Source organism: Passer montanus, unplaced genomic scaffold, assembly GCF_014805655.1.
Source record: "Passer montanus isolate IOZ18808 unplaced genomic scaffold, ASM1480565v1 scaffold29, whole genome shotgun sequence".
NCBI lineage: Eukaryota > Metazoa > Chordata > Aves > Passeriformes > Passeridae > Passer > Passer montanus.
The window spans coordinates 7,982,215-8,009,877 of record NW_024367596.1 but is presented as its reverse complement, the minus strand read 5'-3'; the positions used below and the strand labels follow the sequence as shown (position 1 = coordinate 8,009,877).

At 37.9% G+C, this 27,663-nt stretch overlaps 1 protein-coding gene across 3 annotated transcripts; it reads left to right on the top strand.

Annotated features, from left to right (window-relative positions):
- The first annotated feature begins 245 nt into the window (after positions 1-245).
- Positions 246-17,660, top strand: KNG1 (kininogen 1). Of its 3 annotated transcripts, none has more exons than XM_039713734.1 (11): positions 253-560; positions 3,415-3,525; positions 4,589-4,673; positions 6,910-7,082; positions 8,798-8,905; positions 11,234-11,315; positions 11,825-11,991; positions 13,415-13,522; positions 14,473-14,562; positions 16,062-16,221; positions 16,570-17,660. In XM_039713734.1, the coding sequence occupies exons 1-11, from the start codon at positions 366-368 to the stop codon at positions 16,755-16,757; spliced, it is 1,467 nt and encodes a 488-aa protein (XP_039569668.1). In that variant the 5' UTR covers positions 253-365; the 3' UTR covers positions 16,758-17,660. The 3 variants fall into 3 exon arrangements, with proteins under 3 accessions (XP_039569667.1, XP_039569668.1, XP_039569669.1); XM_039713735.1 differs by having other exon boundaries at positions 255-560; positions 16,062-16,215; XM_039713733.1 differs by having other exon boundaries at positions 246-560; positions 16,062-17,660.
- Positions 17,661-27,663: the final 10,003 nt, after the last annotated feature.

Genomic DNA, 27,663 nt, shown 5'->3' with positions numbered 1-27,663 from the left:
ATTCATTCTCAGTAGCAGTTTAGGTGTTAAGAAGTCAGAAAGCTACAGCCACTTCTTTCTCTTTTGCTTTACTTTGCCTAAACTGGTTTCCAGCTGCAGCCATTTATCCTGTTATCTTGATGGCAGGTGGATAACCTTAGTGTCATTCTGGTGAACAAACAAAGTTTATTTAGATAAACTCAGAAGTTTATTTGCAGTATAAACAGGGTTTGATGAGAACCAACCAACCCCAGCAACCCACTCATTCTGTTTACTTAACTACTGCTCCTGAAAAACAGAAGAGGTGACTAAAATCCTGTCAGGCATTCCTTTCCCATTTGGTTCTTAAAGAGCCTTCTAATTCAGGGGGCCTTTTTCATCCAGTTATGAAGGCCTTCATTGTACTAGCACTCTGCTGTAGTTTTTTCTCTAGCAGAGCCATTCCTCTTGCATTTGAGTTTTCGGACTGTGATGACCCTGATGTCTTTAAAGCTGTTGACGCAGCACTGAAGAAATACAATGGAGACAGCACAACTGGTAACCAATTTGCTCTATACGTGGTGATGGAAGCCAAGAGAACTGTAAGTAGACTTTGCAAAAAAAAAAAAAAGTTGGACTTGTTTATGGACTCTGAATCAGCTTATCTCCATCTCATTTGTAAGGGGCCAAGCATGACAGCACAGTGTCTTCCAAAAATGTTTTAAAAAATCAAAGTGACTTGCACAGTAAGATACTTGCTCCCCTGACAAGCAGGGGTGTATATTATGTTTTTATCAGCAGAACTCAGTGTGCCAGTGAATTGCTTACTAATGCAAGGACTAAAGAATAGAAAATTTCTATCACCAACACAATTTGTCTTACTATTCCACTCTGTTCTCTTTTTTTTTATTGGAAATTCTACTCATTTTCATCACCTTTAAGATTTTCAGACCAATGGCACAACCACACTTATAAAAAATATTAATATACTCTTGACTTGGGAAGAGCTGGTGCTCACATAAGAAAGAATCACCTAATAAAGTTTGGCAATATTCTGACTTGTTTGTGAATATTACTTGATTGACACCAGTCCTAAGTCACAGATCTATCTAGAATCACTCGGTGGTATTTTAGTCAAATAGGGTGACAGCTAAAATTACAAGAGAAAGAAGAATGTAACATGATCCTTTGCCTGGAGACCTTCTATATAGCCTTAATCTAACAAAAAGTATTTCTTTAAGAGGGGTATACAAAGATGGTATTATCATAATAATGACAAGCATTATTTTACTTGAAAATAACATTAGCTTTTTTTTCTACTGGATTGGATTTTCAGATGTAAACCATAAGAAATCCAGTGTTAGAGAGAATATTTTGCACTCCACAATCATAAGACACTTTTACCCAGGCAGAAATTGACCTCGGAAAGGAGCCATGCATTGCTAAACACAGCAAATTACCCACATCTCCTGGCACCTGCCCTCTCGTGTTCCTGTTTATACACTGGGGAGATTTTAGCATGTGGAGACAAAGAGTAAAATCAGAAAACCCTTTATATAATTAATACTAAGTATATGAATAGTCTCACTGAACATTTTTAATGGTCTCATTCTAAACAACAACCAAATGCAAATATCTCTCTGTCAGAGCTGTAGTACCACCTACTTTCTTTTGCTGGTGTTCCCAAAGGAGAGAGAGGAGTTTCAGAATTTTATCTTAAACAATGCCATATTTTTAAGAATACATATTTATTGCAATTGTTATTCATCTTTTCTTCTCTAGATAGCCATCTTTCCTATTCTTAAAAGATACAAAGTGGAAATCAATTATTACTTTGAATCATTGATCTGATTATGATGTTGAGTAAAAAACAGAGAAAAGGAATCTGCAATTAAAATTTCCTCATATTTGAGATTCTTTTTCTAAAAAGAGTATAGATTTTACTCCTTGCTAGTCTCACAATGTTGAATGCATTAATTAAATAGCTGGTTATTACATATTCATGTACATTCATTATTGATAAGGTAATAAAACATAAAAGCTTACTAGTGAAAGACTAAACCTGCCCCAGTTAAAGGCATAGCTGTTCATAATAGTAATGAAATAAACTAATAGCAAATAATACAGAAACAATGTCTTTTCTTACTGAGCTGATTAATTGCAGATTTAGAACACTGTAACAGAGAACAGAATTTGGCTCTTTTAAAATCCCAAATACTATAATGTGATGTAATTCCATAAAAGTCAATTTCTACCTGCTGAGGATTAAGTCTCTTATATTTTTAGAGTCCCTTTTATCCTTTTTTACAACCATTATATGAGGTACCTCTACACTTCTTCATACCTGTAGCAATACACAACAGGAATTAAGAGAAGGCAGAATATAATTCTGTGTCTACTGCGTCAGTGTAAATCCAACCACATCAGTATATGCCAACCACATCAGCTCAGCCTCATTTTTTGGTAGCACTAAGGCAAGAATTATAATTTAATCCTCCCAGCAGAGACAGAGAACAATAACTGGATATTTTAGAATAATCAGTGCTAAACTACAGCAGCTGCCTGTTTGTATTTGAAAAGCCACATTGGCAGAACATTTTTAGTGGCTATAAAAGGCTAGTAACTTCTGCTTGTATATCTTCTCTAAAAGATGAACCAAAATCTTACACTTGTTGTCACTGTCACCTGTAGGAACAGACCTGCTACCTGGTTTATGGCAAGGAGAAAATTTGATTTACCAAATTCTGAAGTACTTACACTGGCCGGACCAAACTTTGCTTAATGTTTTTTATTTCATCTTATGGGATTGCTGAGGCTGTCCTGCCCTGCAGCCCAGCCTCCAATGCCTGTAGAAAACTGCAGGCACTGCTCAAGGCTGTCTCCAGAGCACATCCCTGCTCCCCCTTCCCATGCAGGCTGGGCAGCTGAAGTTCCCTGGCATCACCAAGCAGAGGGTGCTTGGGCACTGCCAGGCTGCCTGAGGGCTGCTGGCTCTGGGCTGCCAGGGGAGCTGCACTGACAGAAAGTGGACAGATCTGGGAGGAGGCCAAGAGTGAGAGCGAGCGAGCCAGACAGGGGCACAGCCCAAGCTGGTAATTATGCTAACTATGCAAGCAGCCACCCCAAATGGCTTTTTTGGAGTACATTTGAATGAGAGTATAAAACCTAAACACTTCTTTTTGGTTCTAAATCCATTGGTACTACAAGTTAAAATGAAGGCAGTTGAGCATATTGTATCCATTATATCAACATATTGTCAGTGTAGGTAAGGGATAAGTAATATAATTAGGTAAGTTAATATTTGAATTACCAAGATCTGAGAGACCAGCAGCTAATGGGAAACCATACTATAAAATTTAAGGTAACTAAACAATAATATTTACTCTTTTGAAACTCTTATCTTTTCATTTGATTTATTACCATGCAAATGATGACATGTATATTGTTTTAATCCAGGCAGGTCCTGACCCACAGTTCTATGTGAAATACAGAATACTTGAAAGCACTTGTGCCACTGAGGAAAACAAACACTGGCAACACTGTCATTACAAAGCATCTGCAGAGGCTGTAAGTATCTGTTCTCTTTAGAAGTTCTCTGTGCAGAAACATAAGGACCAGGACCGCAATTGCCTGGGGAAAATACAGTAGAAGAATTAACTTTTTTAGCTGCATTGTTTTTGAGAGCTTATATGACTACAGTACAGAAATGTTTACAGCCCCAAAGTTAATCATTAGAGTCCTAAGTTTTCAGTACAATCCTGAATATATACAGAAAGGAACATTTCAGTGCTTCAATATGAAGGTTCTCAATAAACCCAACATAAGATTTGTGCACTGAGAAAGTGAAAGGACTGTAAAACTTGGTATTAATTATGTGTAATGGAAACTTGCAAAACCAAATACTGACATGGAAGCCACAATGGCAGAAATTTCGGCAGAGGGTTTTCAGCAGTGTCAGACTTGCCTGGCTCATGGTGCCAGAGGGCACCCAGGGGAGGTACAACGGGGCACACACTGCAGGGACACTGCACATTCCCAGGGGTGGCACTGCTCTTTCATACAGTGCACAAGAAGGGATGATGGTGACAATATAATTTAAATCAATGTGAAATGCCATGGTCATTGCTGCATACCTTGTACTAGCAGAGAGAAAATGGATAAATACATAGTTTATATAGTCTTTAGTCATGGGCGTCTGTTAATTTCCATTATTCTGACTGTAAAGTCTTTAGTTAATCAATGCACATCATACAAATACCAATGTGAAATGCCATGGTCATTGCTGCATACCTTGTACTAGCAGAGAGAAAATGGATAAATACATAGTTTATATAGTCTTTAGTCATGGGCGTCTGTTAATTTCCATTATTCTGACTGTAAAGTTAATCAATGCACATCATACAAATATAAAGACCATTCAAGTCATCTGCTCAGTTTGTCCCCTACTTTCCTCACAATCAACAAAACTGATCCTTTTTCAGTAACAGAACAGCAAGTTAGACATTACTACAAATATACACGTGAACCTCTTCCCCAAAATCAGTCTGCAACTGTCAGTTGTGTTCAATAGGTAAAGCATTGTATTTTTCTTTAGCAAGTTTCAGACAATTGTTGCCATATGTTTTTGCAGAAAACAGGAGAATGCACAGCTCGAGTTCATATGAATGATGCTGATAAAACAACTAATGTTACACAAGAGTGCAAAATTTTCTCAGGTATGTAACTATTTGGGACAGCTTTCAACAAATACATTTACAAATAAAAATGGAATAAATAAAATACTGAGACTTTCAGGTAATTTTAAAGGTAAAAGCTCCTTATCATTCTAGTCAGACATTTATAAATAATATTTTTTATGCAACTATCGGTTGAAGATAAAATTTCACTTCACTGTTATACACACATAGACTAAATCAGTGAAGCACAGGCAGTTTCTGCCCAGGGTATTAAAATTCAGCATGTATGTGTAGTAAGTTTCTTCAAGAACTAGAATCATGCCAAGTTAAAATTAATTTGCTTGAGACCAAAAGAATACTAATAACTTAAGAGACTAGATGCAACTTGTTATGCTTCAACTTTCTGTCCTTAATTATTTAAGCATAACATTTTCTGAGGAATTACTGGAAAAAACTTGGTATGACAAAATTGCACCTTCATTTTCTTCAAACTGAAAATTACTGAATTATTGCTGTTAAAGGTTACGAAAACAAGTATTTATCCCAAACAAGAACATAAAATAATTTGTTTACAAAATAGAAATCTGGCAGTGATGTAATAATGTATGATTAAGAGACTGATCTTTTACACCTTAACAATAAGTATTACATTTTTCATCTATAAGACACTCATATATGACTTTTACATTCACATGGAATTTTCCTTACTAAAAAGAGATCACATTGTTTTAAAGATTTCCAACTGAGATCTCTATGCCTGGTGCTCTGAAAGACATGCTCAACTTTGCTTTAAAATATCCATCTAACTACTAACTACAGAAATATTCCTCCCCAATTTCTGAGATGTATGGCAGCTGCTTTTTGTTCCTAGCTATCGTGTTTAAAACTGAAATGGCTTAACCTATAGCCAGTGTCCTTCTAGGAACTGCAGTACACAAACTCCATGTTCTGCAGTGAACAAATGCTGCATTTGTAGGGCAATGGTGACACCTAGTTGTCAGCAAAAGTTGTGTGAATCCCACAGAGAACACACGGGAAATTTGCATTTGAATCTCTGCTTACAAAGCAAAAAATGCCCATATATGAATTGAATTCATCACGTATTCAGCCTAAGGAACTCATCTCTTCTTACCAAGTTATAACAACTCTGGAAAATAATACATGTTTGTTCAGCATAGTCCTTATGAAAGTGCTGAGACCACAGCTGATCTAGAAGTGGGTGTGCTGTTGGTTCATTATCTTCTTTGTGACTGCTTCCTGAAAATGTGGTCATACTTTTCTGTAAGGTATCTATTTGTCATTACTGAGTCAACATAAGATATACTTTGGTCACACCGGGCAGGTGAGGGATTTCCCCACTGTATTGGTACCACACTGTTCAGCCTATTTGCTGGAACAGTTTGATCTAGCTGACCCTGGACTGGTTTCCTGGCTGGTGCAAACTGGCATAACTTCCTTTAAGCCAGTTTATGCCAGCTGAAGATCAGGCACATAAATTTAACTTCAATTCCACAGAGACCACATATTGTCCCACTTCCATTCTCAAGCTCACTGACTTGTGAAATTAATTTATGTACTGAACTATAAAATTAATTTATGAAAATCCAGTCCATGATTACTAGCAAGGAAAGAGAGTTAATAGGATTAGTAGTAGGAAACAGGAGTTTGAGCATCCCTGTCAAGCTTGTCTATTCACAGCCAATCCAGCTGGTTAAGCCTGAAGGTAGCACCCAGTGGTAACTGGCAGCCACCATGACTGGTAGGGACAGCAGAACAGTCCAGCTACAGTCCCTGGGGCACTCAGAGCCACAGCAGCTCACACGGGTGAGCCCAAACACTTCTGCTGAAGTCCCCCTCCTGAAACGTGGTGAGAACAGCAAGCAGCTGCACGCTGTGGGTGAGCTCTGAAGAATCTGAAAACCATCCCCTTAGTTGTAGCTTCCACTGGCTCCTCCCTGGCTGAATGAGTAATGTACCTTCCTTAATGGTGTTAAACTACACGCAAGGTTTTTCTGAAATTCAGCAATTGCTGGAATGGGGTTCACTGCCAAAACCATGCCTGGACCCTAACATCGTGGATGGCCCCTGCCATCACAACCTGAGCATGTTCCTAAATATAAAATTGTCTTTGTAGGCCTTTAAACTGGAATATGGAGTTTGCTTATCATGCCAGTTAAAAGCAGGAAATGTTCTTGCTCACTCCCAGATAGGAAAAATGAAAACCTAAGGCTGTTTTGAATGAAGCCCTTTGTTTTTTTGATTGCTTCTTTTCCAGATGTGTCAAAGATAAGACTTACTGAGGCTCCATGTCTTGGATGCTTTCATCATATATCAAGTGATGGTTCAGAAGTGTCAGAAATTCTGAAAAAAGCCATTCAAAAGTTTAACAAGCACAGTGATGAACTTGCCCTTTTTAAGCTTGTGGAAATAAAAGAAGCTAAGAGACAGGTTTGTGCATGATTTTTCTCTAAATGTTACTGAAATAATCCAACCCAAAGCTGGTATGTTATTTGTTTTGTGTATGTTTCTGATATTAAAGTAGATTATATTTAATAGTAAAGCATACAAAATGCATATAGAGGGTAGACTCAAGAAATAATTATCTTCACTTGTAAGGAATCATTAATAGTTACCTACTGGATTTTCAGAGCTCTCAACTGATAGTATACACATTTTTTTCTTTAGCTGCAGTTGCTTCTAAGCAATGTTTAACACCAGTTTATTTGCATTCTGGTCTGGCACATGCAACCCACATCATCTCAGACCCTCCTGGGTATTTCCTTTGGCCTTGCCCCGAGGCTCCAGCAGGAGCAGATCTCTCCTAGGAGCTGAGCCAAAGCTGCCAGTCTGCACAGATGTCTCTCGCACTCACCAGCCTCTCAAACAGCAGCAGGCATCTTTTTTTTTGCAGGCAAGAGGCCCATTTGTCAGCAGCTGCTGTGTGCTATAGGACAGGTAAACCCCACATAGGAAAAATGGGTAAGAGAACCCAAAAACCCAGCATGCCACTTCCTGCAAGATTTCTGCTCATGGGGATATCTGCTTTGCAAGAAATGACTACTCAGGTTGCAAAAATTCTGTGTCATCTGGTATTTAATGCAGTAATTCTTTCCCTGTGAAAGGCTCTCCTATGGATTGGTGTGACATCGCTAGGAAGTAAAGTTTCTTATTTGGTTTTTAACTAGTGTACAACCCAACAGCAAACACAGACCCTTTTCTTTGAACCCATGTATATTTACTAAGCCAAAAAGCAACTTCTGGTCTCATGTCAGCTTGACTCATGATTTAAACCAGACTGTCCTCATTATATTTACTGATGGCAGCAATCCTCTTTGCTGAAAGACAAACTTGCACAACATTTAAGCCACATGACAAAGTGTTGCAGATAGACTGCAATCCAGCAGCTGGAAAGAGAACCATCATGTCACCTCTGGCAAACAGAGAAAAGTCAGAGCTCTCCACTTCACTTGATCTGGGATGACAAGTTCTTATATTTGATTGGTTTTCCTTTTTAATACAATGTTACCTGGCCCAACACTATGATTTGGAGAGGTTTAATGGGTGAGAAGAAGTAGCCACTGTTAGGAAAATGGAACAGCTTCCTGGAGAGCAAATTTTTAAAAAGGGTTATGAACCTGGACAAAGCAGTGTGTGTGGGAAGGTAAAGCCCAGGATAGACACAATTATGGGTAGATGATAAATGCAGAACACTCAACAAAAAATGATGCCAGCAGTATAAAGTTACATTATTCAGATACTGTTTTACTGTGTCCCCTGCTCAGGAATGCAGCACTTGCCAGGCTGTGTTACTGTAGTCATCTATCTAGACCAGCTTCCTGTCACGGGCAGTAATAAGTAACAGATCTTTGGAGGAAAGCACAAGAAACCCAGCAGTGTGAGGCTGCAGGCTTGCCAGAAGTGGACACCAAATACAGAGTGCACTTCTAACAAAAGCAGGACTTAGTTTACACTTTGTACTGCAAGGACAAGATTTATTTTTTATTGCTGTCCATGAACAATTTATGGCTTAATGAGTGCAAAGTGATTTGATAGATAGAAAGCACTAGATGAGTAGTTTTTCTTTCTTTGCTAATCTCATGTAATAGTTCAACTTTCAAGTTTGCATTGTTTTACATAATATATAACCTAAATATCTCTTCCAGGTGGTAGCTGGATGGAATTATATAATTAGATATGAAATTGAGGAGACTAATTGCACCAAAGACCAATTTCAAGATTTAACTCCAGAATGCAAAATCACTTCTAGAGGTGTAAGTAATCTCCAAATCTGCTTATCAAGAAAATATCACATTAACAAATGATCACTGAGATCAAACTCAAGAAAGTATTTATAGTCTTGCTTCAGCTCATAAACAAAGTTTAAAGACAGTTTCATACATAACTGTTTATGTAACTAGGACATCCATGTCTTCTGAATCAGTGCCTAAGAGGACCTCTGAAAGGTTTACAGATTACACCACAGAATCTAACCAGTCTTGCCCAAATAATAAATCCCTTGAGATGTTTTTATCCAGATATTCAAGGAGTTACTCATGTACAACCCAAGGAGTGATAATTAAAATTAACACAATTTTCAGCCTAAGACATATTTTCTCAGAAAAGTCAGCAGCTGAATTATCACTTAACCTTTACCACAGTCCAAATAATGGCTTCAAAAGAAATTTATTACCATAATTTATACATAATACAGCTAAACAATGCTGCAAACCCAGGTACTCCCTTGGCTTCACAGACCTGGAACTGAAGCAGCTGTACCAAAAATACAGGCTTCCTCTCTCAACTGGCCTCCCTGAACCAGCTGATGAGGGCATCAGAAAAATGATTTTGCAAACACAAGGCAGAGGGCAGGAATGCAGAGTCACTATGACCAGTGGTGGTAAATGGGAGGGGACAGAATGGCATCTGTTTCAACTGTTGAGGAAAAGCACCATTGAGTGTTGCATTCAAGAGCCTCTCCTTTTCAAAAATTACCCCTTGTACATCTCAAGAATGTTTCAGAAGTATTGATCAAAAAAGGAAAGAATGACAGCACTGGTAAATAATAGAAGTGTGAGAGTCAGACTAGCTGAAGCAAATCCTCCACTACCCATGTGCCCTTGAACCTTAAGCAAGTTACTTAACCAGCTTGAGTCTGAGTTTCCCCAGCTGTCACCTAGAGGTGATGACTTCTGTCACCTCACCTACTGCAGGAGCACTGCCTCACTCACATACTGCTTTGGTCACACAGGGCTTCTGGAATTAGATCATAAGCACTTATCCCCTGAACTTGCTAGTAAATCATTGACAAATATTAGAATACCTTATTCCAAGAATATTCCATACCTTGGAATATGGTATTCTAATATTCCAAGTAAAATTTAATCCAAAATTCCAAGGAAGTTTTCTCATACCTTTATTTAACTCTGTACTTTTAATCTCTAAATGGGAGGGCCAGAATTGCACCCTGTATTCAACACACATATGAACCACTGAGCTATACTGGGACATTATGTCCCTTTAACCTGGATAATAAGCCTTGACATTATTCTTCATCAGTTTTTCTAAAATGCTACTAACTAGTAGCATTTCATTAATTTCATGATTAATTGGGCTTCATTAGTCTTTGATAAAGGATTTCACCAAAACCTTTCTTTAAATCTCTGTATATCAAGAGGTCTCTTTACCCACCTTTGTTGATGCTTTGACAAATCTGCAAAATATGTCTTCTGTTTACCATAAACCTCAGTTTCTCCTGGATGTGTTCATTGCCCCTAGTTCTTTTCTTATTACTATTTTTGTAATGATGGAATTGGTTTTAGGCTCTATAATCTTTAAAAAAACCCCACCATCAATATCTGCTTTCTTCAAGCTTTAAGATATCAAGACAGTTTTAAGCAAGTTATCTACCATAGTTCCTTCAGAAGATCTGAGAAAATACAAGAAAGTCAGTAATGTTTGATTAGATAATTGTGTAATTTTCTTTTAATTGTGTAACTTTCTTTAAAGTTTTAGACAGAAATTCTATGGAGTTCTCTATAAAATATGGTTCTGACTTGCAGACATTCCCATTTTTCTCCTTAATGAACACATACAAATAATTCATTTGGCTTCTGTTTTAGGGTATTATTTTCTCTGAGTGGTCCTTTTGAACTCTGATTATTTATTGACTCTGCAGACTGTCTGTCAGGAGAGGGAGGAAGGAGGTCTTTAAAAAAACCCCACCATCAATATCTGCTTTCTTCAAGCTTTAAGATATCAACACAGTTCTAAGCAAGTTATCTACCACAGTTCCTTCAGAAGACCTGAGAAAATACAAGAAAGTCAGTAATGTTTGATTAGATAATTGTGTAATTTTCTTTTAATTGTGTAACTTTTTAGACAGAAATTCTATGGAGTTCTCTATAAAATATGGTTCTGACTTGCAGACATTCCCATTTTTCTCCTTGGAAGGAAGGAAGGAAGGAAGGAAGGAAGGAAGGAAGGAAGGAAGGAATTATTGGAAGCATGCTTGACTTATTCTGTTAGCAGGAAGGTATTAGGATTTGAGCGTGTTCATTATTTCTAAATAACAAGGAGCTGTTTTGCATTTTTGACTCCAGCGTGTAGCTAAATGTGAGGCCAAAGCTTTTCAGAATCTTCAGGCAGAGATCGTAGATACCGCCAGCGACTGCAAGTTTCCAGGTATGTCTTAGGCACTACCAGTTTTGAAAGTTCCAAAGTTTTCAGTCTTTTATTGTTATGTATTGTTATGTTTTCCTCCAGCCTATCTGGACACAGAGGCTGTTCCGTGTAGTAAATGCTGCATTTTCACCCATTCAGACTAGATTTTCCTCAACACGCAAATTCACTGCCAGTTACATGCACCTCTTGTTTCACTCAAATCAGGTCTTTCCATACATGTAGCTGTTCTCCCTCCATATTTTCTGGATACCTACAACTGGCCCAGGCAATTCTTGTTTCTAAAGAGAACAGTTGTTAAATGTCCCATGTGACAGTAGGTGCTGATGTTCTTTTAGATAACCAAGATATGATATTGCTGATCATATAAAACTCAAATATATTTTGTTTTCATTTCATAGACCCAAATATTCCAGAGTTCCAGAAAGCAGGGCTTTATAACTGTTTTTCCCAGCCTTTATCTACATTGAACCTTTAGTTCCTTAGATCTGAAACCTGTTGTTCTCTTTCAGTTGAAGAAAGAGTAGTTGCTGCCATTTGCCCAGGTTGTCCAAGGACTATCCCAAATGACAGTCCAGAACTGAAGGAACTGCTGAAGGTTTCTACAGAGAAGTATAATTCAGAGAGCAATGATGACTTCTACTATAAAGTTGGAGAAATACGATCAGCGACAGTTCAGGTTGGGATATTTCACAGAGATGAGGAACAGACATGACATTATTATTGGCCTAAGCCGAATGTTACCTGAAGTCTGTATTTAGATTTTAATAATGTTTTTTTCTAAGTGCTGATACATGTGGCAACTGAAATATCCATGCAATTTTTCCTGTAAAATTTAATCCATATTGGCTTGTATTCAAAAATTTCCCATCTCTCGAATTTTCTTTTTTTCTTAAAACAAAGTGTTTAAAGGATGTGAAGAAGGTTGGCTCAGGGCATTTGATTTCTGTGTATCTACCCTAATTTCTACCTTTGTAACATGCCTTAGACTTCTAAAGTATCAAAATTCTATTAGACAGGACTACTCCCTTGATCCACCACACCAATACTCTCCACGTTATTTTAAACGGTGTCCACCCTACAGCTGTTGTATGGTCCAAAATGAGGCATCTAAATTTCCCTTAGAAATGTGTCCTTTTATATCCTGATTGTGCTGCTAATAATACTCTAGCTAGATTCAGGAAAGGACATCTGTGCATAACTTAATTCATACAGATAAATAGAGCTTGATAAAGGATGAGGAATCAGGAGGATAATATTGGTCAGCATTTGCATAAGCCTTGTTTACTGTCCCAACACATCAAAACAGAAGTTTAGGAGATAACTGAAAATTTGACAGTGGAGTAGTTCAGAAAATACTTGGTCATAACTACTCCTGAGCATGAGGTGTCACTGGAGAAGGCACTAAAAGCACAGCAGATTTTTTCCAAATAGCTCATATTGTCTTACTGAAAATATTGGTGCCTTTTCTTCTTTCAAACTTTTTTCTTCCTTCCGACTTTCCCTATCAGGACTGACATTAGCATGCATACACCTTTAAAACAGATTTCAGGGAAATAAAATTTCATGTCTTGCCTGATGTCCCCAAAGGAAGATATATTATTTCAAGCTCTGTGAAAAATACTAAGAGAACTCATAGCAGGCACATTCTTGAACCCATGCAGCTTCTCTCTTTAATGTGTTTGGCAAATAGGTTCATTTTCAACTGAGCCCGTTCATCACACACTTTGTTTTACTCACATTCCACTTTTCTGACATCGTATTTGGCTCTGTACAGTGCTATCAGTAATGATTTCATCTGTTACTAATGAAATTACTACAGACACTTAATAATTGTGGGCCCAATATTTTTCCGACCTTTTCTGTTTCCTTCAGCTTCAATGCTAGAATTTTTGAGAATAGGAACTGGAGTAAATAAGTTACTTGATTAGATGCAAATAAGTTTACTGCCAAATATTTTAATATTGTTCTTCACATATGTTGGCCCAGTGCTTAGGACTTGCAGAATACAAGTAGTATAAGCTTGTAGAAAATCATCTTTCCTGTGAAACCTTTTCAATAAAACACCTTTAGCACAAAAAGCTTTCTTACTAATTTTTCAGGTGGTTGCAGGAAAAAAGTATCAAGTAAAATTTACAGTCTGGAAGACAAACTGCTCTAAGAGTGAGTTTGAGAAACTTCATGAAGACTGTACAGCCACATTAAACAGTGTAAGTAATGATAATCTTGCCAACTGTAACGTTTCTAATGGACAAATTCATTTGCATCAGAAATTGTAAACGCTTAAGTAAAATCACATCCTGGGTTCTGTTACCTCTTTCAGTAAACTTTTGTTCCAAGAAGAAGGGCAGCTTTCACTGTTTGTAACCCAAGTTAAGAAACCCTGAAACCTGAACTGCAGCTGCAGGATCAGTGCTCACTGCAAAACCAAAGGAACTTTCTTTTGAAAATAATCAATCAAAGAAAGGAGAGGAGAAGGCTGCTGCCAAATGAAATAGCTGCAATATCCCTGACTCTGTGGACTTGCAGTTAAGGAAAACATGAGACTGGATTGTTACTTATGAGCAAAGGAATGACATTTCTGGAGTGCGTGCCATGCTGTTGATAGTGGGAATATGTGTTCTGGACACTGGAAAGGAATGCTGATAGGGCCAGAAACCATTGGCAAGGGGGTTGTTTGGGGAGAGGGCCTTTATCTCCCATCTCTTTTCCCACCATATGAACAGTGCTTACCTGTGAGATTTTAGAATTTGTTAGTGCAGCAGGCACTAGAAAGAAAAAGAAGGCTTTATTTAAATTTCCCAATTTTTAGTAGGAGAAACACTATAAACAAAAAATATGTTTTAGGAATATAATGAAGATTATGCAGTTAGTGCTCCAAAAGTGATGGAGATGAAAAATCCAATTTTCAAGATTTAATCTGAAATCCAAAGTTGAATTAAAGTGTTCACACAGGCATACTACAACCTTGAAAATCTAAGCTGTGATATGTCCCAATACAGAAGTATCCATCACTAAGACAGATTTAATAAACACCTGGTTCAAGTTCCAAGGATTTTAAAGTATTATTTAAAAAAACATTTCTTTTTCAGGCCCAAGTCTCTTCCTGTGTGTTTGAAGTTTTGTTGCCTTAATGTGTTGGTTTTTGTTTTGTTAACAGGCATCACTGTCATGCGACGCACAAATTCACGTGATCCCGTGGCAGAATAAAATCTATCCCCAGGTGAACTGCTCTGAAGAGCAGGAAGCGGTAAGGCTCTTCTTCATTATCCATTCTACTAAGCAGAGTGTAGGATAAAGGCAGTCAACAAATTCTTTATCCATTCCAAATTATCCCATATTTTATACAAAAAATAAAGGAACACAGTTCTTTTAACAGCCTCATTAATGTCATACTGTCATACTGTCTCTCACCCTCTAACCTCAACAACCTGTTACATCAAAGCAGTTTCACCACAGGGTGAGACAGTCACCAACAAGGTGATCACAGAAACAAAGACACTGGGACAGGGAGAAGTTCTGCCTGTTGGCTGCTCCTCTGCATTCTCAGTTAAGCTCTGGAGTTTCAAGCCCCATCAAATCCCTCAAATTGCTACTCATACTAGGTTTAAAAGTTTAAAGGAAAATGTATTTGCAGGCACAACAATTATACTCCACAGCTTTCCAAAGCATCTGTGAACCTTTCCCTATTAGTCAAGTGGCGCCTGCTGCAGCTGTCAGTCTCTGCACAAGGATCTTCCAATTTCTTCCTACTCAGTTCCACAATGAACTAGTCCTGAATGCGAGTCAGTTTGAAAATCTCACAATGGGATACAAATATTTTTATTATCAGATATTTCTGAGGATTGCAGAGATTCCATTGTGGCACTGAATAAAGACAGATTACCTTGCCCTAGTAACTAATAACTTCACTGTGCTCAGAACCTTCATAACTACATAGTCATTGGTTATGTATCAACTAATGTCTCTCCTCTCTATTTTCACTACAATATTTTATCCATATCAACTTTCAAATTTAGCATCAACCCAAATAACTCTGATTTACAGCTAGATAATGATCAGAGACTTTGGTGGAAAGAAATGAAACTCGTGTTGTGATTGTACACCACAAATTCACAGTCTTTGTCTTCCAGTTGAACATTGATGAGGGAGTAGGGATTACTCAATAACAACAGAATGTTTGATATTATCAGCTTCAATCTCTGTGTGTTATTTCCAGGCAGTATTCTGAAGTGCATATATCAAATCTAGAACTAAAAAATTGAATAGTTACATTTGATATAACAAAATTGCACAGATCTTCTGTATATTCTGCCATTGATGCTATTTAGAGATGTGTTAACTTCCAGCATAAATTGGTGCTATACATGGGAGTGTAACACTCTAACAAGTGCTGGGACATTTAGTCCTAGCATCCAACTGTATTGTTCATAAATGAAAACCAGTATATGTGTTTTGCTCTCTGTAGCATAATTCCTCTCTTACACTGACAAAACTTCAATGACAATCAGAAAACTTCAGAAATTTTTCTTTTACACAAATAGCTGCCAAAATACTCCAGAATTGTTTGGGAGGATGTTCATGTTTGTATGCTTATCTCAGAAGAGAGACTTGTTTAGTTTAGATTTTAGTTTTAAAATCTGCTAAATGATTCAGGCACTGCAATGAGCCAGCTTCTGAATTTCCCACATCTGAAGCAACTGTTCTGTTTCACGTAACAAATGTGGCTATTATTGCAATGTTTTTTAGGTGTTCTTTGCAAGAAGGCCTCCTGGATTCACACCTTTCCGAAGCACTGTGATGCTAAGCCAGCCACATGCAGTTTCACTTGCTGATAAAAATGAAGGAGAAAGTCAAAGCCCTAGCACAGAAACGAGGAAAGACAATGGACAGGAACCAGAAGGTGAAGGTGAACCTGAGCACAAACACAGGCACAAACACAGGCATAAGCACAGGCATGGAGTTAAAAAGGATCATGACAATGACAAAAGGCATAGGCATGACATTGGTTGTGGGCGCAGAAGTGGCCATGGGTGTGGGCATAAAAAACACAATAAAAAGAATAAACATAAACATCCAAACCCCAAATCTTCTGAGGAGTCAAATGAAAGGGGTTTTAATCAAAATGAAACCCTCCCATCATCTAGTGGTGAAACGGCACTGGAGCTGGTTAGTACAGGGGTTGCAAGGGAGGAAACCAGTAGACCTACAGAGCCACTAATTGTTCCTGATACTTCTTTATTTAATGGGTTGCCAGATCGCTCAGAATCTCCTCGCCCCAGATGTCCTGGAAAACCATGGAAACAACTTGTGGGATTTCCAGCCCCTCCTAGCTTTCCCAGAGAATTCACAAATGAGGATCTCTTGCCTTCTGCAGCAGAAAACAGCGATCCAGCTACAGAAAACAACGAGCAAGACTTTGATCTCACAGATGCTTTAGCATAATTCAAACATTGCAGGATCCTTTTCAGAAATGTTACATAGAAAATAAGAACACTGCCTTTTGAAATGTATAAAACATGAAGAGGCAAAAGCTTACATTCTGTTAACTGAAATACTCAAGTAGGTCACCAGCACTTCTGGGGACCTAAGACCATATGGCAATACTGGGTATTTGCATATATTTGCAAATATGTAAATCTATGTAACTCATCTGCCTCAATTTTCTATAAGCACAAACTGAATCACTGCATCAAATCTTACTGTATTATATTTAAAACAATGGTAGAAATAATTTTGCAGATTACAAGAAGAATCTCAACCAAATATGGGTAAAACAAGACAATATAGAACAAGGGAGCCTCTATTAGATATGTGAAATATTTTTTCTTTAATTTACTGGAGTGGATCATTTAAAGAACAAAATAAAACAAAGGAACCTTTTTACCTGTTAATTTCTTTAAACAAATCAACAAACCTAGTGTTTTTTCTGTTGGATGAGATAACAGGGCTATCTGAGAGAATCCTAAATAAAGCAGATTTATTATTCCCTATACATATTATGTTAACTACCTAGAGAAGCACATTGATTGCCAGATTTTCATTCAGCAGAGATGAACAAATACTACAGATCCGATGACAAAATTACAAACTCCTGAGACACCTAAAATTTGTGTGCCTTCTTTCATTATTAGGCTGTGCATTATTTTGAGACTGGACAGATTTTTTGTTCTGGGTATCTTCCAAAGGTTGAGTTTTTGGTGCAACGCATTAGCTAAAAAGGACCAAATATTTCTTGCAAAATAAAATATGTTTTCCCTCTGTATGGAAGCGATAACTTATTCAGCTGAAAAAAAAAAAACCCAAAATGCAAAACAATAAATAAATAAATACTTCACTGCCAGATCAGCTCACCAGTTTGAAATGCTACTCCATCCTGTAAAGGGTCAGTGACAGCATAAGGTCCTACAAATGATAACACTTCACTGATTTTGTTGTAAAAGACCACATTACATGAAACCACGGTGGAAATGCCCTCCACCACAGCTGCAATTCTGCTCATCCCAGCTGCTAGGATTGCTGTGGCATCAAGACTTTATACTCAGCAGCTGGGAATGAGTCCTTTTGTGTGCTGTGCTTCTACAGTCAGTGAGGAGGAAGGGGAAGTTTACTCAGAGAATGCAAAAGAGATGGGAACAGAATCAGGAGGTCTTGGCATAACAGGCAAAGGATGATCTGCAGAGAGGTGTTAGCTACCAAGAAAGGTCAGAAGACACAGAACTGGAAAGAACAGAGGCAGGGTGGCATGACATGGCTGGAGTGAGAAGAACAAAAGAAAACGGCAAATTAGTGGTAAAAATTGAAACAGAGTGAATGGAATGGAAAAGTGGGTGAAGGTACAACCGTCAAGGAGCTATAAAAGAGGAACTCCAGAAGGGGGGCAAGAACAAAATAAAAAGCAAGAGAGGGGTCTCTCTGATTGTGCAGGAGAGTCCCCAACACATCACAGAACAGAACTCATACTGTCTGAATCTAAGTATTTCCTGATAGTGTAGGCACATCTCCCATTTTCAAGGCCTGGTTCCTTTTTTTCTAATTGCATTAGAAAATTCATTAGAATGTATTGAAAAAGTAAGGAAATCTAAAATTAGAAACAGTGCCTGTGAGTATAAATTCAGCATGGTTGTGCGCATCTGAATGTTTTTTAACACAGTGTAATTGGCTGCCACATAGGCATGGATGGAGACAGACAGATATCTGTCATGACTGATGGTATCAGAACCATTATACTTCCTTTCATTCTGAAAATAATAATTCAGAAGTCATAAAAATTAGCTGGAACCCAATTTTAAAGAAAGATACAGTAATAATAACAACCCCTGGATCCATCACTAATCAAATCCAGCCTTTTTAATTCATTCCTTTCCTTGCAGCATAATATGCAAAGGCTATCTTCTTGTTTTGACAAGAACTAAACTTACAAAGCTATGCCAATGAAAGCCTTGGGAGTCATCTTTAGTTCTCTGCTTCTTTTCTTCTGAATATTTGACTGGTATGATTTCGGCTGTAACTGCAAACTCTTTGTGTATACTGAATTACTAACAGGAGTATAAGCTCAAAACAGTTTTTCTTTAAATTACAGTAGCAATTTAATAATTAATGCAAAATGTAAAAACATAAAGATGCAAATAAAAGCAAAATTATCTTTCCATTTGCAGTCTCCCTGACGTGAATGAAAGGAACATCACACTCTTGATGTATTCTCCCCACAAAGCACATACACAACCATGAGTAGTGAGACACAGGACTGAGTGGTCGTTTACCACGTGCTACAGCGATGATGTGAGGGTCCATTATTGTTTAACACAAAGATGACAATTTCAATTTTCTTCTATAATTTACAAAAGTAATTACTTTTTAAAAATCATTCTGGAATAAAAATCAGTGTTCCATGTGTAAAAATTCTGAAACAGAATGTTTGGATATTTTTAGAACAGAACATTTCCATTTCTCATTGACGCACTCCCACAGAAAGTTTCAATTATCACAAAACAGCACTTTCGGGTGGAAGAAGTTGCTGTGAGAAAACTCCTGACCAGGCCTGCTCCCACTCAGCTGCTGAGGAGCTCTGCAGAACTCGCAGCTTCTCCTCCTGCTGGAATCACGCTGGAGCGCTCAATCCAGGGCCGCAGCGCCTAACGAGCACTTTCCTCCTTGGCCAGCAGATGGCACAGCTTCTGTCACAGGGTTCATGATCGCCAAATTTTGTCAGGTTTGTCATTGCCAGGAATGGTTTAGTAGGCTTAACACTCAGCGTTTCTTCTGGGTGAGTAACACTGTAGCTAAAAACACCCTGCAATCTGTTTTAAATATTAAGCTCTAGCAATAGAGCTTCGATGCTTGCCAGTTACTTACTATAAGCAAAGCATATAAATAACACTCTAAATGTAATTCCATGAACATGAAAAATAAGGGCTACTCCCGCACCAGAAAACTTGCATTCTTACTGATACAGATAATCGGAACTAGGAGTCTGGAGTATGAAAATATGTCTGAATTAAACCTCTGTTTACTCATACTGCTGACATCCAGAGCCACACGATGGCCATTCTGCAGCTGTCTGAATTTAATGTTCTCCCTCCTCTGTCCATTCCATCTGTGACAATGGGACAAAACACATATTTTAACTGACCATATGAAAAATTTCTCAGCTTTACCATGGATGGACTATTGGATTTTTGCCATAATTCAGACATGACCTTTTCATCACAGTCAGCAGTTTCAATCATCCTCCAGTGCTATGTTCACACAGTGTAAGCCACAGGAGAGAGCTGTGCAAACACCTGACATCAGAACATGTGGAGCATTAATGATGAACATGCTATTTGATAGGATGTAAGAACCCATTTCTTTCCTTGTTTTCTCAGGTCTCTCAGCCAGCAAGATAATTGCTCCCAATTTAGGAATAACAGCTCTGAGGATAAATAAGTCTAAGTGGCTACAGAATTAGAAATTAGATTACTACACGGCCATTGTAATGTAGACAGAGCTGTACCAAATCCAGTGTACAAATTCCTCATATATTCTTTAAAAATAACAATGGGGATAGATATTTTAAATTCTGTCACCAGCTACTCACCCACAATTCCTAACTCTGCTGTGTTTACAAGACCACATTAATGTAATGCAGTTCCCACAGTTTTAATTAAGCTTTATGTGCAAGTTCATTTGGGAAAATGTAATTAATAACACAATGTTTCTACTGTATTCTAAAATAAAAGGAAGGGTGTGTTAAGGAGTAAAGAGTGAAGGTTTTTCTAGTTGGGTAAGGTATCTTGCTGCAATGAATACTCCTAATAATGCAGCTCATGCAATGGTTTCAATCTGCTGCCCACTGAAAACTCAACCATAACCTTCAAAGGAGTAACTCCTACCACTATGAAGTAACAGGGATTAGAAACCTCATAGATTCTTTTCTCTTCTGTCATGACTACAGATAAAGCTGATCTGTGGGTTCAAGATCAGGCATTTAAAAACTTACTCAAATTAAGCCACAGAAAATCAGAATGCCTTGCAGAATCCAGAGTCAAGCCAAAGGAATATATTTGTTTTAAAAATACAAAGACAAAGTATATTTATGAGATGCCCTGTATGAATTTGGTGGATGTTTCTCCACCTTCCCCTGGATGCACTTATCACAAGATCCAACAGATCACCTGGCTTGAAACAAAAGAAATACTATAGTTTCAGTGAAAAACAAGGGAACAAAACAAGTCTGACTAAGGCAGAGAATGAACAAGGATGTATTTTTAACTGAAACTTAGATTACTATAAGAAAACTTAAACAGTTGGGCTAGACAAGAATTGAGGATTATTGATTTCAAGTTGGGGAACATAATGCTTATGAACAGAATATTAAGAGGAGCATGTTTAAAGAAAGACTTTGTCCTACATGCCCAAAACACTACAGTTGAGTGCCTTGAAAAATCCACCAGACACATGTAAAGGAACATTGTTTTATTTCTTATTCTAACCCTTAAGAATATCAGCAGAAGTTAATTTCTTGCCATTTAATCCAATAGAAAAAAAGACTAATGCCATAAAACATTATGAAGAAGTAAATCTGCTATAACTGAATTCTCTTCCTTTTATGTGTCAATTGTTCTCCTAGCTGTATACTGACTAAAAGAGTGGTAATGCTCACAAAATTAATAAAAACAAAGGGGTATAATGGGACATAACTCAGACTCTGCAAAAGAAAAAAATCAATCAGTTCCAGAAGGAATCCAGAATTCAGACTGATAATTTAAGAAGTCTTGTGACTGCAAAACTTAAATCTCCTGTTTGAGTGCAGAAGCCTGAATTTATATTTTGCTGAGAAATCTGTGCTCCCATTAACCTTAAATAGCATTATGGGTACTCAGTATTTCAAACTCAGGCCTTGGACCACTCAGCCAAAGCCTGTCGTGTGGAAAGCTGACATTACCTGGAGTGGTTGAGATGGAAATTGAGCAGTGCAACACCTCAAAAAGGTAATTACGGGCAGCATTAGCCATCAAAGTAGCTTTTATATTTTACAGTGTTTTGGGAATTGGTGCAAGCCGTGGCATTAACCACAGCAGCACTAGTGGCTTAACAGCTTTTTTTCCTGGCCCAGACACAGAGATTAGAGTGTTCTGGGCAATGTTTGCCATACTTCCTTTTTCTCTTGATCACTCCCACAATATAAACCAGGTGGAAGACACAGGCAAGCCAAGCATAAACTACAAGATCACCTCTTTCTTCAGAATTCAGCATAAACATGTGGACAGATTAGTAGATTTACAAACAACTCCTCTGTCTTGTTCAGCTTCATTAAGTTGCTTTTCTATCATAAGACAACGAAGGTGACTCTGAAATTTTGACTCAAATTGATAGATCTGTGGGTTGTAGCTGACAGTTTGGCATAGGAACAGCAGCAATATGAAGGTTATAATGTGGGTGCACTCCACTCAAGACATTTCTGTATCAGCACTACTGTAGCTCTGTTCTTATTCACTGTAAATACACACTAGCCACCATCAATCCATCAGCTGGAACAGATAAATAGTCATACTATTTGGAAATTTATGATGATAGCTTGTCATTTAGCAACATTGTGCTTCTGCCCACCCCTCTGCCAATGAAAAACTATTACATTGATCTTAGACCTCAACACTAACCATCCACTAAATATTTACGTAAGGCAACTAAAATTTTGTCTGGATAGGTCCCATCCATTCTTTGTCTAGCACTTATTCTACAAAGAGGTGTTTATTATACAGTCATACTTGTTTGAATAATCACCCCATGCCTCTGAAGAACCCAAACTGATTTGACTCAGAAGTTCAGTGATTTCTTCTGAAATGTAGCCCCTAATGCTCTGTGGAAATCAGTCCCAACACCCTCAGCAAGGCACTATCAATTGTTCAGAGAAAGAGACTAAACCCCTTGCTGACACTGAACTAAATTACCATCATTTGTACTGCCAGGGGATGCCTCGGTCATGGACAAAGACTTGAACTTCACATACACTGGCTCAGAGGACCCCCACAAACCTTAACAGGATATTACCAACCACGAGTGCACTGGGGAACAAAGTAAATCAAAAAAATGGTTCTAAAGAATGCAGGAGAACTTTCCATACCTTACAAGTTTGACAAAATTAGTCTGAATCAAAAATTAGTCTGGCTATTAAAAATACACTTGAACATCCAATTCCACATGACAAACTTTGGAAATGGAAACTTATGTATTCATGATTGATAGATCTTGCCAGTGCCATTCATGACTGGGAAATGTATGAGCTAAACTCTATACACTCAAAGAATAACAATTTCACAGAGAGAGATGGTAATACTAAAAATAAAAATCTGAATCCCTAACATTTATAGTTTACAGTCTTACTACCAGGCTGCTATAGGAAAAAAATTCACTCTGGCCCAAACTGCAAACAGACTACAGGAGAACAATCAAATACTACTTGATAAATGGTGATAAAGTGCAAAACAAGAAATTGTGAGAAAGGGCTGATCTACCCAAGCACACTCAATAACACAGCAAACAGATGGTTAAGCAATATCAACACAGGAGTATCAACATAGCTAATACAGTGTTATCGCTGCCTCCACAGTTTGTTTTATTCTCCTCAAGGCTCCACTGTGCAAACATGGCAGGTGTGCTGGGTTTGCTGTGCAGGGCACGTGGGTTCAGAAACATCCCAGGGACTGGGAGAAGGAGCAGGTGAAGGATAGCAAAAATATGTAGAATGTAAAAGCAGCAGCAGCAGCAGATGTAGAAACAGCAGCAGCAGCTTTTGCATGAATGTGTTGCAGATAATTCTGTGATGATACTGAAGTCTTAAACTACTACAAAGCTCACTCCATTAAAGAGATCCCACAGAAAGCATGTCTGATGTTGGTTCTATAGTCAGTATGCTTGAGTATCTAGTATTAATTTTTATTTATTTATTATACATTTCCACTCAAAAGACATCTACTTAGGTAACAGAAGACAAAATATCATTGATTAGAGGTTGATAACACATCAGCATATCACAACAATCTTACACAAGAAACATAATTTCACTTCCATTTTGAAAGGTTTCACAGCACTGCACAGCTGAATGTAAAAACTGAGACATTTTAATACACACAAACTATATTAATCAGCTCAAGATTATGCTGAATTTTTTACCACCATTTTTTCTTCTTGTTTATCTCCCTACTGAGTTTTTTCATGGCTGCCTTTACCCAGGGTAATAATGTTAATGCCCAAGTAGTATCAAAAAGCAGCTACCTTGAAGCAGCAGTGAGTATTTTCTAAAGGAAAAAGTCACTCTTCTTCTCCCTCCTTTCTTTGCAGCATTTCCTCCTGAAAGCATGGGAGTGTGCTTGCTTGCTCATCACTCCTGCTACCCTAAACAACTGAGATAGCTTTGTTCTTCTGCACCAGCAGTTCTGCTCATGAACACTGACACTGAATTTCCTTTTTTAGACAGCAAGGACGCAGACTTTCTTCCTCTTCTCCCTCCCTCTGCCTCGCCTCCCCTCCCCCTCCTACAGTCTTTGCTGTGCCCTCATCTTACCTTCAGCAGCACAAGAAATCCATGCTGCAGTTTTTTTTCCTCGTTAGCAGCTCTATGGCAACAGCAGTTCTGAGGCAGCAGTCCTTCACAGTTCTCACTTCATTCTCCTTTCTTCTGCATAAAGATACACAGCCTGTTAGCCCAGGAAATCAGCAAAGATAATTCTGATGTGATGTAAATTGGTAAACACAATTCCACAATTATTTCAGAAAAAAAGTATGGTCCAGGGGATACAAAGTTGTATTCCCAGAAGAAATTAATATTAGCAATGCAAATGAGTAATATTAAAAGGAAATCAGAGAAATTCTTTTGGGTAATTAACTGTAAAATCATCTTTGTGATAACTTAGCTTTCTTGGATAGAAAGGTGAAAAAAGAGAATTCTGAGCTTAAGATATACACAGTATTACACTCAAATAAAGTCCTCTAAGAATCTGTCATTGTTTGATGGAGTTTTTATTTGTTATTAGCACATAAACTAAATCAGTGGGTTTTTTTGGTTAAAATCCTGCTGAAATAAAGGTAATAATGGCATACAAAATCTTGTAGTCTTGTAACCCATGGAAAAGTATATACCAAAATACATTTAGAAATGGTAACACAAACCTTAGAGGAAAAAAAAGCAACAACAGAAAAACTACCAGTAATTAGATAGTTACTGAGCATTATAGCATCTACCTGCTTCAAAATCAGGATTTTCCTGATTTCTTACTTTGTTACTTCTAAATTAATCAGAACAACGAGTGACAAATAAATGCTGAATATGACAGCAAAAAACCCAGCTACTTAAGACTCAGAAACAATTAGAAGCTTTTAAAACAAAGCACAAGATAAGAATATTTTGAATAGCTGCACACACATTCTCTATATATACTGCAAACTGCCAGTATTTTATAATCTAATCACTTTTATCACATGCACAAAATAAATGAATCAATATATTCCTGCAATTCAGCATGAACTTGCATTTCTCTCTCCTGCTGTGTAAAGAACAAAGGTTTCTGGCCACTGCCAATTGCTGTACAAGAAGTGTTAAAGTGCATGTCCCCAGCTGGCACGAGCAGCACCACGGTTACTCCTGGCTGAAGTAAGGGATCGCCTGCATCCTGTCTGTGCTTGCAGCAGCCCATGTCCACGCTTGCTGGAAAACGTGGAAAACAGGGGCAGGTGTTCCTGAGCACAACCTGAGAGGAAAACACTGAATTCCTTACTAATGCAGCACCTCACATGTTCCTTTTTGTCTCATCTGGCAATATTCAGTTGGCATACCAAATAATATCGAATAATGTTCTGGGATGGGTGGAAGCACGAACAGCTGGGGCTAAGAACTGGCCTACAGAGGCTTCCTAGCACTGAACAGAAGCCCCAAAAACCAGAGCAGTTACATTTAGCAGCTCACTTGGCACTTCAGCTTCATGGGAACACGACTGAGACTCAGCCAGAAGAAGAACATGCATCTCTAACACTGTTAAAGAGAAAAGCCTTTGAATAGTTATTTTTCATCCCAAAAAATCTCAGAATTATTAAGAAACCAAACAAATAAAATGATTAAACAAGTCAGAATGTTGATCTTGATTAATTTTTAAAACTTATTAAAAACTTTTTTAAACTTTTCCCCACCCTGAGCTGGCTGCTTTGCAGACTGAAGCACACTTGCAAAGCAATCAGTCCCAGCTTTACAATTTACAAATTTAGAATTTACAAAAGGAGATTCTTCAAAGAGAGATAATAATTTCCATTTTACAAGAGATGAAAGAAGGGCACAAAGCTGAAACTACTCATCTCTGTGCCAGTGTCAGTGACAGAAACAAAACTTGGAGAATCTGAGCTATTGTTACCTGAAGAAATGAACAGTCTCAATTTTCTTATGAAAAGTAAAGCTCAATAGGAAACTTTCAGTTTATAGAAATTAAGATTTACCTTGAGGCCAATACTTCTGATCACATAGCTCATTTTATTAATGACAAAGTATTTAGCTCTATAGTTAACTTTTATATGTTACAACAAGCTCTATAAACTGCAAAATACTGTTGTGAAGGTTAAAATACTCAGATAGAAAAGAAACAAGAGAATTCAGTTACTGTGCAATGCTGGATATGGACAGAAAGAGCTTCTGTTAGGGAAAAATGAAATTATTTCTGTGATGCCTTACTGCTTAGAGATGCATACATTTGAAATATTCTGCCAATAAATACAGTGCATTACAGCCTGTAATCCACTCAAAGCAAAGCTCTCTGTGCAGTGCTGTATCAGCTGATAACACCAGACATTTTGTTGTCACTAATTTGAGACAGGCCCTCATACCTCCCAGTGCTGCACGCACACTCTGGAAAGCACAGTGTGTTTGTTCTGACGTCCAAAATGTGATTGGGATGGGGACAGACAGATCACATGGCTCACTGCTGTCACCAGTCAGGACACAGGCCATCTATCAAGGTACACATACCTACAGCACACGTTAGAGATTAGTACTTTTTTACCACTAATGGGTCCTGTGAATTTACCCCTGTAAAAGTCAAAGAACTGCTTGGCCTTTTTGGTGTTTTCATCTTGGGTTGGGTTCCCACCCATTACTTCCTCCTACACTCAATGTTTTTACCAATAAGGAAAAGTACTGAAATGAAACACAGACATAGGTGTGCCTGTAGTGGTTGTATCAAAACTTAACCAGCTGAAAACAGCAACTAAAAAAGTCAAACAATGCCAGTGGATTGCAAATTTGTATAATCATGAGAACAATGTGCAGAGATGGTTAACCAATAGCAGAAGGAAAACAGTTTTCTTCAAAATAATGCACAGGCTTATATTTACCTTTCTCTCAGAACTGGTAAAAATACTCTTTGCTGATTGTCTCACAGAAATATATGACATACTGTATTTCATGGCTAAAAAATAAATGCAACCACAGCTGTGTCAGGATGTTATCATCTGCTACCTGGTTCATCTCTCAGCTTTATTTACTTTTGTAAAATTAAGAACAAACTCTACCCTGAAAGTAGCCTGCAACTTCTAGCAAAGATTTCTAGGCCTCCTTCCATTACTGATCCAAACTTTCTTCAAAGATTTGCCCATGCATAACCTCTGAGACAAATAATATCACCCCCACATTACAGAGAAGAAAACTGAAGTGCAAACAGAGCTCTCATTGCAATAAAAGTCAATGGCAAGTCTAATAAATATCATCTGCTCAATTTTAGTGCTAGAATTCCAGTCTGTGGTCACACTAGGAGTCCTTAACACAACAGAGGAACAGAACGAAGCTGATTTCATGTCCTGGGCTTGACTACAAACCTTGAAAACTTGGAAA